The 16,555-nt window shown below is 41.2% G+C and overlaps 2 protein-coding genes across 2 annotated transcripts; one reads left to right on the forward strand and one right to left on the reverse strand.

Moving 5' to 3' along the window:
* Nucleotides 1–347: 347 nt before the first annotated feature.
* On the forward strand, nucleotides 348–11,024 carry LOC134289022 (UDP-glycosyltransferase UGT5). Its single transcript, XM_062855006.1, has 5 exons — nucleotides 348–736; nucleotides 5,833–6,085; nucleotides 6,152–6,379; nucleotides 6,449–6,664; nucleotides 10,077–11,024. Exons 1-5 carry the CDS (start codon nucleotides 734–736, stop codon nucleotides 10,994–10,996), a joined length of 1,620 nt encoding a protein of 539 aa, XP_062710990.1. The 5' UTR covers nucleotides 348–733; the 3' UTR covers nucleotides 10,997–11,024.
* A 43-nt stretch (nucleotides 11,025–11,067) lies between these two features.
* LOC109417052 (sperm flagellar protein 1-like) lies at nucleotides 11,068–11,726 on the reverse strand. The gene is made up of 2 exons (XM_019691176.3): nucleotides 11,395–11,726; nucleotides 11,068–11,318 (listed from the first exon to the last, which is right to left on the reverse strand). Exons 1-2 carry the CDS (start codon nucleotides 11,492–11,494, stop codon nucleotides 11,068–11,070), a joined length of 351 nt encoding a protein of 116 aa, XP_019546721.3. The 5' UTR covers nucleotides 11,495–11,726.
* Nucleotides 11,727–16,555: the final 4,829 nt, after the last annotated feature.

Here is a 16,555-nt window from a genome sequence, read left to right on the forward strand (position 1 = left end):
ACCAGATAACAATTGCTATCAACATATTCGTTGCGCTACTAACTTCGATAAGCGCTGTAAGTCCATTTGAAATGAATATGTGGCTATTCCACGGTACGAACGTGATTTTCGTTAAATGCATATATACATATCTAGGCACTCTTGTAGCTTACACGAACGTGATTTTTCGAACATTACATGCGAATCGAACTCTCTCAAGAGAGCGCAAACCCAGTCACTGTGTCATCCGTGGAGACGCACCATTGTTTACCTATCAAGCGAACATCGATGGGACGAGGACGGCAGGTGAAATTTGCTTGAGAAGTCATCGAAGATTTATTGCAACCGGTAACTGTTTGTACACCGAATTTCTGTTTCATTGCATTTCGCTGCAACTTAACGGCGTTTAAGCTCACTGGGAACTGCAAAAAACCGTAACCGAATCTTCATAAATTTGATGACATAGTAGCGGCACAGCGCAGCGCAGCGTATCGCATCGCGCAAGGCACCAGTACGCCGCGAACCATCCACGAGAACGGACCAACGGAACGGTTTTTCAAATCGGCGTGGCTTCTGAATTCGCAAGAAATATAGAAACAATTTTAATATCCTGGGCAGCTGTTGCCGGTGGTGTGCGGTTCGGATCGGTGATTATATAATCTTCGGTGACAGAGTGCGGGGCCAAATCGGTCGGGGCGTACATCTTAATTTAGTTGCACGCGGTGCGGCGTGATCGAGAACGAGTTAAGTCGAAATGGTACGTTATCAGACAATCCAAACTAGTGCTTCTTTAAATCGATGATTAAACGATATACCTACGTTCTTAACTTGATGTGAAGTTAATTGAACACGCCGTGACAGTGACAGTGAAAAAAGTTGCTTAGAAATGGGTCAATGTGACGAAAGGTTTCTCAGATTTATATCGCGGCTTGATTGCAGTGCGGAGCAGAATATATTTATAGTGAAGAGTTGTTTCAAATTTAGACGGATTTGTTTACATCCCGAGCAATGAGTGCGACCCATGCCAACCATGTTTTGGCTCTTGTTCAGATCGGCATTTGCAACATCATTTTATAAAGAATACGCTTGGGACGGTCAACGATATATTCTAGTTATAAACACCGGGCATCCTGTATTTTGTTTTTACTTTCACTCTCTAATCGTGTCCCCAGAATCAAGTTAGAGTGTTTCCGTGATAAACTGATTCAAATAGTCTTAGGCTTCATGGGTCCAAATTATTGGCTTAATCGGTGGTAATCGCATAGCTAACACGGTGGTGATCACGTCATGTAAGGCCAAAGTATAGCTGGGTACGAGGCTCGATTCGTCCCAAATACCCAGGAGTACTTCAGGAAACTTCATGTATTTTACAGGAATTGCTCTTAAGATTCGTTTGAGAATACCTTCATGCACGCTTTTGATAATTTCTCCAAGCATTTGCTAAGTAATTCCTCCGAGTATTTCCTTAAAAGTTCCTTCAGCAGCTTTGCTGCAGTACTTCTTTCAAGTTTTATTTTAACATTTTCACCTAGGATTCTCTCATAAATTCCTTCAGGAATTTCTGCAGGAGCTCGTCCAAAGATTTTTTTCAGAAACTCCTTCTCTAATTCTCTATACAATTACACCAAAGAGTCAGTCTGGATTTTCTTCTTTCGTTTTCCCAAAAATTAGTAACAAGGGTACCTTAAGAAATTTCTTCAAGAAATACTTAAGGAATTTCTCTAAAACTTTTTTCATGAATCACTTCTAATTTTCTTTTGGGAATTTTTTCAAGAATTACCGATACCTTTGCTGACTTTACAACTTTAACTTCTCTTAACTACTAACATAATTTTGTTTTACACGTGATAGGCATTCTGAGTCTGTCCTTTTCCCGATAGTATCTACTTCTTGTATATATGTTATGTAGGTTTTAGGTTAATGTAGTTCAATTAGATTTAGATTCGAACTTACTGTGATAACTGTCTGTGAAACTGGTTTGGCTTAAGAGTTTAATATTACCGTAAACCTTCCAATATTTAGAAAAACAAAATGTATATGTATAATGATCTTGTTAGAGAAATTCTTCCGATTATTCGTTTAGTAAATCTATGAGGAATCTTTCATCAATTTTGAAAGATTTGTGGACGGAACCTACAGATAATTAACAAATATCATTATTCTAGTCTTGTTGTAAGGGAATTGTGAGTAAAATGAATAGGTGGGGAGCTACCCTATAGGGAGTGATGTATAATTGCAAATATAGTATTTGATATTGTAAATAATTTCAAAGGAATAAATTAGATTTCAAGAGCGCTTTAATTGTATGGAACACCCCTGAGACCTCCAAGTCCATTTACTTCCCTAATACCCCTGGCATTCACTAAAATGCCCCTGAAACTCTCAAAAAACACCCCTCTGGCTATATGGGCCGAGGCGACTCCTGAAAGTACCCCAGGGACCCCTGGAACCCCATTCAAACGCCCCTGAGCTCACCTTAAATGTCCCTGAGGCAATCTAAAACGCACGGAAATCCCAGGGCACCCTCTAGACCCCTTGAAACATCCCAGAAACATTAGTGAAACTCCATGGGACTCCCTGAAAAGGCTGTTACCCTTAAGACTCTCTTCAGAGGTGCTCACTCTCCCTCAGGGTCGGCTTCTGACGAGGAACGCTGATCAAGAAAGCAAAACGCACGGTCTCCTACTCTACACTATTATTTATTCGGGCACTCTACTTACAATTGTGTATGTGTTGGTGGGGGGGACTACGTTGGCCGGCCGGCGGTGGATCGATCGGGGAAATCAAGCAACGGTGGGTGGGAAACGGGCTGCGGCGACGGTGGACTGGTGGTTGATGGCTTCGGCGAAGGGCGGTGTGTGGGGGACTCGACCACGTGGACGGATAATCGGTGAATCGTTCCTCAAAAGGGTCTCTCAATCACGAGCGACCAGGGGTGAGCTCTATGTCATCGGACTCACAAGCTCGGGAGGTTTGCAGGCCGAGGGATGGGAGGGGCCAGAGGGCCGTCCGGTCACTCCTTCGGTTCACTTGCCCGGGCTCTACCAAGGCGGGACGGGAACGCTTGTTCCAGAGGGCTGATGCTCAGTGATTCTCCAGATGGCGGGGGATTGTACAAATAATCCAAATGGATTTCACAAAATAATCCGAATGGGTCCTGTCCGCGAAATGTAGGATGAGGGTTATTGGAATCTGCTACCGGCTCCAGACACTGTATCCATACCTGATTCTCCTTCTAGTTAACACTCTTTCCACTTCTTGAACTCCTCGTCCACTATAGATTTCTAACAAAACTTTGCTTTATGCTTAAGACTGCGAGGTTACCACTTTGGCGGTTGGCGTGGAAAAGAACCTCAAGATGGCTTCGGACCGGTAGCAGATCTCCTCAATCCTATTCTTCCCAAAATGTCCTTTTATTTCCCTTTCTTGATTCCGTTTATCCCATTTTTCCCTTTTTCCATCATTCCGCGATCCAGGTTCGTGTGGATAGAGGGAGTATGCCAAGTGTGTGTATTTTTACAATGGGTGTTCAATTTGACCGTTTGAATCTGGAGTTTCGTTGATACCTTTTAGCTTTTTCTACTTAGTCTAGGTTTACAATTTCAATTTTCTTCAATGGCAGATTATTCTTTCAGTATTTCCTCAATCAAATTAATCCAATTCAGTAATCTGATTCTAATAATAGTATTAATAATTTGGTCCTATTGGATTTCGTGACTGACCTCACTTCTGACTCATGATGAATAGCAGTATGGAAGAGTTCCACTGCTCCTATGTATTGAGCACATGTTTGGGTAGCGCTCGTTTTCTCTATCAGCTAGAGCTTCTCTCATAGGGTAAAGGACCTTAACTGTAACAAGGCCCAGAGACTTCCTGAAGGTATGTGTGAAGATTTAGCATTAAGATATAATTCACGAATAAAAAAAATCTGAGACCCTTCAGTAGCCTTTGAAATCCCCTTAAACACCTGTGTGACTCTTGAAACGCCCTTGGAGCTCCTTGAAACCCTTTAGACCATTTTAAATGCCCCAAAGATCTCTCGGTACTCTCACACCCTTGAAGCCCTTTGAAACGCCTATGAGATCTCATGGAACTCCCTGTGATTTTTTTTTGAAGCGCCCCTGACGCCCTCTGGAACCCCCCTAAGACCCTTTGAAACACCACCAAGATGTTCTGAAGCGCCCCTGAGATCTCATGAATCCCCCTGGAACCCCTCAAAACCTCCTAAGGCGACCCCGAGACCCAGTTAAACGGCGCTGGGCCCCTTGGTACCCCCTTGAAACACCCTAGGGATCTCTTGTTGCCACCCCTAAAACTCCTTGAGATCCTCTGAAACAACCCTGCAACCACCCTTTGATCTCCTCTATATTGTTCTCTGACAATCATTGCCGTAGTTACCGCCATTACCCAACAAACATTATTGCTGTACAACGGCTAAACAAGCCGCTCTTAAGCTTGATTTTCATAGAATTGGCTGTATAAGCTGTTATTCTGCTACCATTGTTACTTGGGTATTACATTTTCCCATTATTTATTTTTTTAAAGACACTTCACCGACTTCAACCAGAGGTTGTGCAGTCTGAACAAGTACTAACATTAGACAACGGCCATCCCCCATAACACTCAGTGAATCAATGGAGAATTTTCCGTTTGAAGAAAAGTTTTCCCCGATTGGAGCGGGAATCGAACCCACATTCTGAAGCTTACGAAACGGCTAGACTACTGGCCAAATTTTCTTATGCACAATTTTAGTTCTGAGTAGCTCTCCCTCTTTTATTTAGGGCTTAGAAAGGTGTATACATTAAAAGTGCATAAAAATAACCCGCATTAACCCTAGTAGGATGTTGGGGTAAATATGACCCAGATTGGCACGCTGAACGTACACTACGCTACCGTGGTGCGGAAACCCTAACATCCTAGCAGAGTTTATAGAATGTTTAGTATATTACGCTTCGTTAAAATTTTTACTTTGTGATATTCTAATTGTACATACTATATTATGTACGAGAAATTCAAAGTATAAGTGTGATCCGTAATGGCCGGATTGATTTTCTTTTTCTACAATGTTTCGTTATTTGTGGATGGCGCAGAATATACTTTTTTGTCGCAAAATATGTAGTCGTCATTTAATTGCACAACATAAATAGAAAACAGTTTCAAAAATTGTATGTTTTTAGTTACCCTTGAATGACCCATAATAAGTAACAACCTGACCCGTTATTGTTACTTAGCAAATTTGGACCCATTATTGGGGTTTTGATTAGTATCCAATATTTTAGTATTTTTTACCGTCTAAAGTGAATTATACAAGTAGTTTTTTACGTAAACAGTTAAAAAGGGGGGCTTGATGATAAGCATATAATATAAAAATAATGTAAATGTTATTTTTGTACGAAAATCTATTTATATTATAAAGTGAGTGCTTTGAGTGACCCATAATTGTGTAAAACGTGTAGATATAAACAGATCTTTTTATATTACAAACTAGCTGACCCCGGCAAACTTTTTCTTGCCTACTGCGTTTTTTGACGTTTCTAGTCTTCATTCAAGTCCAAGTCCCCATTCAAAATGTATGAAGAATCGATTTTCAAAAACTCTCAATTTGTCCATGTCTTATGCCTCATAAACCTTCCTTGGGTGAAAACTAACAGAATAAAACTAAAACGACCCAAATCGGGCCCTCCGTTCGCAAGTTATGCGCGGTCCCACGTATGCCACTGCATTTTTATATATATAGATAATCACATGGATTTTTAAAGCACGAATATACCTGGCATCTTTAAGTCAGCAGCACAATACAGCAGCCTAATCTAGTTATCTGTACTTAAATACTAATATTTACCTTTCTCGCAGCATTTCACACCGGTTCAATGTTTACTGCTCGCACTGCTTGCCTTTGGTTGCATTCTCGGAGCAAGTGGCTCCAAGATACTAGTGCTGGTGCCATTCCCTGCGCCGAGTCATTGGCTTTGGCTGGATCACTTTGTGCAAGAGCTGCTGCAACGGGGTCACCAGATAACGGCTATTACCAACTTCCCCGCCAAAACACCCCATCCCAACTACACGGAGATACTGATCGATCCACCGTATGATATACCGCATTACTGTGAGTGTTATCAATTTAAAATTGTTCAGACTAATAAACTCAATTGTCTACAATGATTCTCGCCAGTTCCCATATCGGACATATTCAGCTCCAAATACAGCAGCGACTGGTCCAACCTGGTGCTGTACTGGAAGGCCGGACTGGCTACAACGCAACATGCCCTGGAGAATGCCAACGTGCAGCAGTTCATCGAGCAGGACGACACCGACTTCGATCTGGTCATATCGGAACAGTTCTACCAGGAGGCGTTCCTGATGTTTGCCCACAAGTACCGAGCTCCGATTGTGACAATCGGTTTGTATGATCTTGATTGAGCTCGTCGTCGTACAACTCCTCAAATTTCCACGTCGCCTTTGCTTCTAGGTACCCTGGGATATGCGGACTATATGGATAGAGCGATGGGGCTGCTAACTCCGTGGTCGTTTGTTCCACATCCCATTTTGCTGTACGTGGATGAGATGAGCTTCAGCCAACGATGTTATAACTTTCTCATTTCGGCAACGGATGCCCTGATACGGAAGTACTACTATCTACCCAAGCAGGATAAACTGGCCAAAAAGTATTTTGCTTCTATTGAAGGTAAGTGAAGTTAAAAATGTGTTTCCTCTGCTAATTGTTAAAGAAGATTGAGGACGAAATAACAACTAAGCAAAAACTTTTTCTTTGGATTTTGTTTCTTCAATTTCTCTGAAATTCCAGAGATATTGAAGGATTTGAATCAATACTTTAAAATTTAACCTTCCAGGACGCGCGCCATCAAGCAACCGAAACTGCACCGCGCTCGCGCTGTATACAAAGTGCGAGGTTTTTTGGAAGTGTTGTACTTTTTTACAACAGCGCGCGCGCTAAAGAGTTAAGACAGATAGATAGAAGATAGAAGATAGAAGATAGAAGATAGAAGATAGAAGATAGAAGATAGAAGATAGAAGATAGAAGATAGAAGATAGAAGATAGAAGATAGAAGATAGAAGATAGAAGATAGAAGATAGAAGATAGAAGATAGAAGATAGAAGATAGAAGATAGAAGATAGAAGATAGAAGATAGAAGATAGAAGATAGAAGATAGAAGATAGAAGATAGAAGATAGAAGATAGAAGATAGAAGATAGAAGATAGAAGATAGAAGATAGAAGATAGAAGATAGAAGATAGAAGATAGAAGATAGAAGATAGAAGATAGAAGATAGAAGATAGAAGATAGAAGATAGAAGATAGAAGATAGAAGATAGAAGATAGAAGATAGAAGATAGAAGATAGAAGATAGAAGATAGAAGATAGAAGATAGAAGATAGAAGATAGAAGATAGAAGATAGAAGATAGAAGATAGAAGATAGAAGATAGAAGATAGAAGATAGAAGATAGAAGATAGAAGATAGAAGATAGAAGATAGAAGATAGAAGATAGAAGATAGAAGATAGAAGATAGAAGATAGAAGATAGAAGATAGAAGATAGAAGATAGAAGATAGAAGATAGAAGATAGAAGATAGAAGATAGAAGATAGAAGATAGAAGATAGAAGATAGAAGATAGAAGATAGAAGATAGAAGATAGAAGATAGAAGATAGAAGATAGAAGATAGAAGATAGAAGATAGAAGATAGAAGATAGAAGATAGAAGATAGAAGATAGAAGATAGAAGATAGAAGATAGAAGATAGAAGATAGAAGATAGAAGATAGAAGATAGAAGATAGAAGATAGAAGATAGAAGATAGAAGATAGAAGATAGAAGATAGAAGATAGAAGATAGAAGATAGAAGATAGAAGATAGAAGATAGAAGATAGAAGATAGAAGATAGAAGATAGAAGATAGAAGATAGAAGATAGAAGATAGAAGATAGAAGATAGAAGATAGAAGATAGAAGATAGAAGATAGAAGATAGAAGATAGAAGATAGAAGATAGAAGATAGAAGATAGAAGATAGAAGATAGAAGATAGAAGATAGAAGATAGAAGATAGAAGATAGAAGATAGAAGATAGAAGATAGAAGATAGAAGATAGAAGATAGAAGATAGAAGATAGAAGATAGAAGATAGAAGATAGAAGATAGAAGATAGAAGATAGAAGATAGAAGATAGAAGATAGAAGATAGAAGATAGAAGATAGAAGATAGAAGATAGAAGATAGAAGATAGAAGATAGAAGATAGAAGATAGAAGATAGAAGATAGAAGATAGAAGATAGAAGATAGAAGATAGAAGATAGAAGATAGAAGATAGAAGATAGAAGATAGAAGATAGAAGATAGAAGATAGAAGATAGAAGATAGAAGATAGAAGATAGAAGATAGAAGATAGAAGATAGAAGATAGAAGATAGAAGATAGAAGATAGAAGATAGAAGATAGAAGATAGAAGATAGAAGATAGAAGATAGAAGATAGAAGATAGAAGATAGGGCCCATATAGCCGAGGCGGTAAACGCACGGGTATTCAGCATGACCATGCTGAGGGTGACGGGTTCGATTCCCGGTTGGTCCAGGATCTTTTCGTAAAGGAAATTTCCTTGACTTCCTTGGGCATAGAGTATCTTCGTGCCTGCCACACGATATACGCATGCAAAATGGTCATTGGCAGAGGAAGCTCTCAGTTAATAACTGTGGAAGTGCTCATAGAACACTAAGCTGAGAAGCAGGCTTTGTCTAAGTGAGGACGTTACGCCAAGAAGAGAGAGAGAGAGATAGAAGATAGAAGATAGATAACTCTCAAAATTCCAGATGAAATTTTCTATGAATTCCAGTCTGGAATTTCCAGACGGAACTCTCACAGAATTTCAAACGGAATTCTCTCAGAATTTCAGATGCCTTGTTTTCAGAGTTTCAAGTGTAAATTCTTTTAGAGTCCCAGGCAGAACTCCCCCCGAATTGCAGACGAAATTGTCTCGGAATAGCAGACGCAATTCAATCAGATTACATGTGAAATTCATTCAGAATTATATGTGCAATTGCCTCAAAACTACAAGTAGAATTCTCGCAGAATTGTAGTTCGAATTCTCACAGAAAGCTATTCAAAATGCTTTTAGAATTCCACATTAGTTCTCCTAGAATTCTCTTAGAATTTCAGGCGAAAAATTCACAATTCAAGGTCACATTCTCTTAAATTTTCAGGTGGAGCTCACTCAAATTTCCAGACAGAGTTCTCTCAGAATTCCAGACGAATCTCTTTCGGATTTCCAGACGGAATTCTCTCAGAATTCCAGATAGAATTTTCTCAGAAGGCCAGACGGTATTCTCAAAGAATTCCACGTCGAGTTCTTTAAGATTTTCAGACGCAATTCTCTCTGAATTCTACACGGAATTCTCTCATAATTCTGGATGAAATTTTGTCTGAATTCCAGACAGAACTCTCTCAAAATTTCACACGGAATTCTCTCTACATTTCAAACGGAGTTCTCTCAGAATTCCAGATGGCTTGTTTTCAGAGTATCAAGTGAAATTAAATTCTCTGAGAATTCCAGACAGAATTGCCTCCGAATTACTGATAAAAATATCTCCGGAATAGCAAACGCATTTCTCTCAGAAGTCAAGGCGGCGTTCTCCTTAAATTTTAGATTAGCTTCTCTATGAATTTCAGTCGGAATTTTATCAGAATTTCAATAAAAATTCACTTAAAATTTCTGACATCATTCTTCTAAAATACTAGCTGAATTTCTCTAAGAATTCCAAACGGTATTCTGTCAGAATTCCAGACGAACTTCTTTCAAAATTTTAGATGGAGTTTTCTCAAAATTAAAGACAGCATTCTCTAAAAATCCATACGAAATTCTCTCTGAAATCAAAACGGAGTTCGTTCGGAGTTCCTGACTTAATTCTCTCAAAACTGTAGACGATATTCTCACAATATTTCAAACGCAACTCTCCCAGAATTCCACAAGGCATGCTTTCAGAAATCAAGATAGAATTTTCTCAGAATTTCGGACAGATTCTAAGGAGATGCAATACGAAATGTGAAAAGTAGAAAAAAATATGAGCTTATTCTCAATCTCCCTTTATCATTACAGGTCCCGAGTCGTTTCCTTCGGTTCACGAGCTGGAGAAGTCCATTTCGGTGATGTTAATCAACAGTCACGTGTCCACATCGTCACCTAGGCCTACAATATCTGGCCTGGTAAACGTGGCAGGTGCCCACATAAAGCCCGAAAATTCCCTTCCCGAGGATATCGAACGGTTCCTGGACAACGCTTCAGAGGGGGCCATTTTCTTCAGCCTCGGGTCCTACGTCAAAAGCTCCGATATGCCCAAGGACAAACTGAAAGCATTCTTCGAAGTGTTTCGTAACCTCAAACAGAAAGTGCTGTGGAAGTTCGAGGATGAGATCATGGTGAACGTTCCGAAGAATGTTATGGTGAGGAAATGGTTACCACAAAGCGATATTCTAGCGCACCGCAATATTGTGCTGTTCATTACGCATGGAGGTATGTTCGGCAGTCAGGAAGGTATCTATCGGGGAGTTCCAATGCTGTTCATACCATTCTACGGAGATCAACACCGAAATGCACTGAAAGCAGAGCGAGCCGGATACGCTTTGACGCTAAACTTTGCGGATGTCAATATCATTACCTTAGGCTCAAGAATCAACGAGCTACTCACGAATCCGACGTATACTCGGCTGGCCAGGAAGGCGTCCGAGTTGTTCCGTGATAATCTCGTTCCACCTATGGATGAAGCCATGCACTGGATCGAATACGTCATCAGACACAAGGGGGCTAAGCATTTGAAGGCCTCGGCGGTCGACCTCAGTTGGTGGCAATACTTGATGTGGGATGTGATTGCATTCTACATTGGTGCTGTTGTGCTGACTATTTGGATCGTATGTAGAACCCTGAGAGCATTTAGGTCGGCGAAGCATAAACCAAAGGAACAGAAGCGGAATGTTCTGACGCCGAAGACGAAAACCACCAAAAAAGTTAAAAATAATTAGAAATATATATTTTTCAAGAATTACAAAATCACGAACGTTTCATCATTGTATCTCCAGGAAAAAAACATTGCTTACAAGCATTGGATGTCATGCTGCTCCGCCTTGATCATGATTTCCAACAATACATCGAACACCGTATCCTGATTTCCACTGGCAACGGAATGTATAATATCTGGAGTTAGGAAAATGCCTAGCTTCATCAATACCTTTCTATTGAGGGTCTCCCAGTTGTCCAGTTTACGAGCGACGGCGAACCCTTTGGTATAATTGTGTAAATCAACCATTCGGGGAAACAACTGATGCAGAAGTTCCGCTACCAATACTATAATTGTGAAAGTTGTAGTAATGTAGTATTTACACAGATAGTCAAAATCATGGTGGGAATGACTTTTACTTACCACCGTCAGACAAATCTCGGCTCACTTTTCGAATGGGATTTGATAGTTGAAACTGACACAACCATTGCTTGATAATCGATTTTTCTTCCTTGGATAGCATGATGCTTCATACAATGTTCAACAACCCGAAAGCCAATGTTCCTGGTGTTTCCTCAACCTAGTCCTTAACAAACAGTTGACTCTCCACATATGACCTACTTTGACCTCAAATAGTCCAGAAAACATAGTAGATTCAAGAGATCAAGTGTATCCTTCAATGACGGATTATTTATTTTAAAACTTAACTTCACCTGATTTTTAAATGTCCTTTTCCAACAAATGCTTTATTCGCTATGCAACTTTATTCGCTATGCAAACACTGATTGATTGTGTGGGACTCCTGGGAACGTGGGCACACCACACAGTAATTTGTCCCTTGCCGAATTTAAGCAGGGCACTGGCATGGCCGATCTTTTTTCTCAGGCTACTCGTGGTCTAATAATAATTATTAGTTCGAACTGGAGGGTAGATGATGCCTACGAGTTAAAAGACAATTCACACTTTACGGATAACACAGAACACCCAGTGGCCCAGTGATGAATTTTTCGTTTGACGAAAAGTTTCCACCGACTGGAGTGGGAATCGAACCCACACTCCGAGGCTTAAGATACGCCTAGACGACTACCGCCGCTAACTGCACAGCCACGAAGCCCACACTGTTAACGTAAATTTAGTAATACATAAATCTAAACTGCTTATCTTACATACACGGTAAGCGTAAGAAATCAAACCGACTTATCGTACGGTACCACCAATACGGCATTGTTTCGGAGAGGAACAGCTTGTGCACATCGCTTCTTCAAGATTAGCTGAGAAGCCTTGCTGCAACGAACATCATGATACACTCTTTTAGGAGGACACCAAAATAAAGTGCTGGTGCATTATCAGCTTCAGGACAGACTTGTTAGAATACCAAAATGGCCGCCACAATGGCTGACTTTGGCACCTACTCACGATTTCAAGAGCACAAATCTCTTCGTAAACAAAACCAGCGCACCTGAGCTTCTCATTTTAAGCTTATTACAAGTAAGCAAGAACAGAATAATAAAATGCACTGTTGTTTGAAGCTTGTTTCTTGAGATTTGTGCGTCTGAAGTTCTGATGCACTTTTGAAGCGGGATATGCTGTGCTATGCCTGCGCCTTGGTTGATCCTAGGAGATTTTAATGCACACGGAACATCCTGGGGGTCTCCGTAGGACGACAATCGCGCAACCGTGATACATGACTTCTGCGACTATTTCAACTTGGCAATTTTGAACTCCGGGGAAGCAACGCGAATTAAACCTCCAGATCCTCCAAGCATGTTAGACCTCTCAATATGTATGTTCGAATTCACTATCATTGGATTGCACGTGGAATGTAATTCAGGATCCCCATGGTAGTGATCATCTGCCAATCAAAATTTCAGTTACCAATGATTCGTGTCAGGCTCGCCAGATCGACGTCGCGTATGACCTCACGAAGCATATCGACTGGGGTAAATATGCTGAATTGATCTCAGAGGGCGAGCAGTCGGTTGACGTTCTTCCACCGCAGGAAGAATACCAATTCTTGTCCGGGTTAATCGTCGAAAGTGCTCTTCAAGCCCAGCGTAGCCCGGTTCCGGGAACTTCGATACGGCGAAGACTCCCCACACTGTGGTGGGATGAAGAATGTACCGGAGCCCTTCGCGAAAGATCCACCGCGTTCAGATCTACCGGAAGCGCGGTACACGGGATAACTACGAGCGATATTCCTCTCTTCACAACAAATTCACGAACCTCGTGAAGGCGAAGAAACGTGGATATTGGAGGAATTTCGTCAACGGTTTATCGCGGGAGACGTCAATGCGGACTCTATGGACGGTCGGAAGGAGAATGCGTAACGCGGTGTCGGTTAATGAGGACAGAGAGAGCTCGCCTCGATGGATTTTTGACTTCGCAAAGAAAGTCTGTCCGGATTCTGTTCAAGTACAAACGAATATTCGTCGTAATCCACCCGAAAGGAATGCGATAGAGTCACCCTTTTCGATGCTAAAATTCTCACTCGCGCTTCTATCATGTAACAACTCTGCCCCAGGAATGGATAGAGTTAAATTCAACTTGCTCAAGAACCTCCCAGACGTCGCGAAGAGGCGCTTGTTGAATTTGTTCAATCTATTCTTGGAGAGCAACACTGTTCCGGATGACTGGAGACGAGTGAGGGTTATTGCCATTCAAAAACCCGGGAAGCCCGCGTCGGACCACAACTCGTACCGCCCTATTGCGATGTTTTTGTGCTTACGGAAGCTGCTAGAGAAAATGATTCTCCATCGGTTCGACACATGGGTTGAATCGAACGGCCGTCTTTCAGATACTCAATTCGGTTTCCGCAGAGGCAAGGGAACGAGCGATTGTCTGGCGCTGCTTTCTACAGAAATTCAACTGGCCTACGCTCAAAAAGAGCAAATGGGCTTAGTATTTTTGGATATTAAGGGGGCTTTTGATGCAGTTTGCGTTGATGTCCTTTCAGACAAACTCCACGAGTGTGGGCTTTCTCCGATTTTAAACAACTACTTGTGCAATTTGTTGTCTGAAAAGCACATGTTTTTCTCCCATGGAACCTCGGCAACTTCACGAATTAGTTACATGAGTCTCCCCCAGGGCTTATGCTTAAGCCCCCTTCTTTACAATTTTTACGTCAGAGACATCGACGAATGTCTCGTGGAAAATTGCTCGCTACGACAGTTTGCGGACGACGCCGTGGTTTCTATCACCGGACCAGAGGCGGAAGATCTGCAAGGACCACTGCAAGATGCCTTAGACAATTTGTCTGCTTGGGCTGTAAAGCTGGGTATCAAATTCTCTCCGGAGAAAACTGAGTTAGTTGTCTTTTCTAGGAAGCGTGATCCAGCAGATCTAGAGCTTCAATTTTTGGGTAGGGAACTCACTCAAGGTCTTTCACATATGTATCTGGGGGTCTGGTTCGACTCTAAAGGCATCTGGGAAAAGCACATTAATTATTTGTATCCGAAGTGCCAACAACAAATCAACTTCATGCGTACACTCACCGGAACATGGTGGGGAGCCCACCCGGAAGATCTGATAAAGCTTTATCGTACAACGATACTGTCGGTTCTTGAATACGGTAGCTTTTGCTTTCAGTCCGCCGCGAAAACACACATACTGAAGCTAGAGCGTATCCAGTATCGTTGTCTTCGGAGCACGTTAGGCTGCATGAACTCGACACACACAATGAGTTTGGAGGTACTAGCAGCAGTACTCCCTTTATCAGATCGTTTCGTGGAATTGTCGTTAAGGTTCCTCATCCGCTGTGAGGTGCTGAATCCATTGGTAATTGAAAACTTTGAAAAGCTGATCGAACGAATTCATCAAACAAAGTTTATGACAGTGTACTACACGTACATGACTCTGGAGGTTAACCCTTCTTCGAATGTTCTCAACCGTGATTGCCTCCAAGACTTCTCCAATTTCACTATAGTTATTGATCTGTCCATGTTGCAAGAAATCCGTGGAATTCCAGATCCGCTCCGATCGGAGCAAATTCCAAAAATTTTTGCAAGCAAGTTCGGTCAAGTCAGTTGCGACAGAAGGTTTTTCACTGACGGGTCAAAAACAAATGATTCCACTGGATTTGGTGTATTTAATGAACTTCATAGTGCCGCCCATAAACTTCAAAGTCCTTGCTCAGTATATGTCGCAGAATTGGCGGCTATACACTACGCATTAGAGCGAATCGCCTCTCTTCCCTCTGACCAATATTTCATTTTTACGGATAGTCTCAGCTCAATTGAGGCTATTCGCTCAATGAGGCCGGTGAAGCACTCCCCGTATTTCCTGAGCGAAATTCGATAAATTTTGAGTGCTTTATCGTATCATGCATATAATATCACCTTGGTTTGGGTCCCTTCGCCTTGGCCTTGATCAGTTGGCAACAAAAATGGGATGCAGGGGAATTGGACAGGTGGTTACATTCAATTCTCCCACAGGTATCGAAGACGGCGTGGTTCAAGGAGTTAGACATGGGTCGAGATTTTATCAAGATAATGTGTCGACTTATGTACAATCATTACTCTCTGGGCTCGCACTTCTATCGAATAGGGCTCACAGATAGCAATCGCTACAGCTGTGGTGTAGGCTATCAAAATATCAACCATGTTGTGTGGGAATGCCCCGAATTGCCAGATCTGATTTATGTGCATCCCTCAGGGCCCGAGGACCAGAAAAGGAAGACATTAGAGATGTGTTGGGTAAACTTGATCTTGAGTACATGAAGCTTGTGTACGACTTCTTGAAACAAGCTGAAGTTTGTTACTGCCGTCTTGTTGATGCACTTGTCCACCTCGGGTCTACGTTTGATACCCAAACTTGTTGTTCCACTTGTCCACCTTGTGTCCCTCCGAAAATCGTTTGTTTGTATCGTTACAGGTTGTTTGTCCACTCTACGTTTGACCAGCAGCAATACACCACGCCCTGCTGCCACGTGTCAACAAAAAGCCCCCATCATCCTATCCTTTCCTCAAATACTTTTGTTCCCCCAAACCTCGACCAAACCGCGAGTTTTACGGTTTCCCAAAACTTACATAGTTTATAAATCAAAATCATGAAATTGTAAAAAGTTTTAACTGAGTTCGGCTCCGTTATTATTATTACTAAGTAAAAAAAATCCCGGGAGCTTCTGCAGTAGTTATTTTTGGGATATTGAACGACTGTAGTGTACTTTTAGATTATGGTTATTTGGCGGTTCAACCACCAACTTAATTGACTGGAAAAACAAAGAAGGCACAGAATGTTGCTAATTGACAAATGAAATTTGAGAAAAAATGACATTCTGGTGGGATTCGAAACCACGACTCAGTATTCGCTAAACCGGCAGTTTAACCAACTAAGCCACAGATCAAGTAACGATTCTGCGGAATAGAAAGCCAAACTTACTCGAAAGCCACACCAAGAACACTCCTTTTTTACAAATCCAGCTCTCTTTCGGCTTAGATATTTGAAAACGATTATTAAATGTATCTCAATTTGTATCGATTTTTCGTCTAGTCAGATCTGTTAAATGTTGAAATGTCAATACTGGTAGAGTTAAGGGGTGGTAGCACTACTTATTTAATAGGAATATCTGGATGGATACAGAAGTGTA

This window comes from Aedes albopictus, chromosome 2, assembly GCF_035046485.1.
Source record: "Aedes albopictus strain Foshan chromosome 2, AalbF5, whole genome shotgun sequence".
Lineage (NCBI taxonomy): Eukaryota > Metazoa > Arthropoda > Insecta > Diptera > Culicidae > Aedes > Aedes albopictus.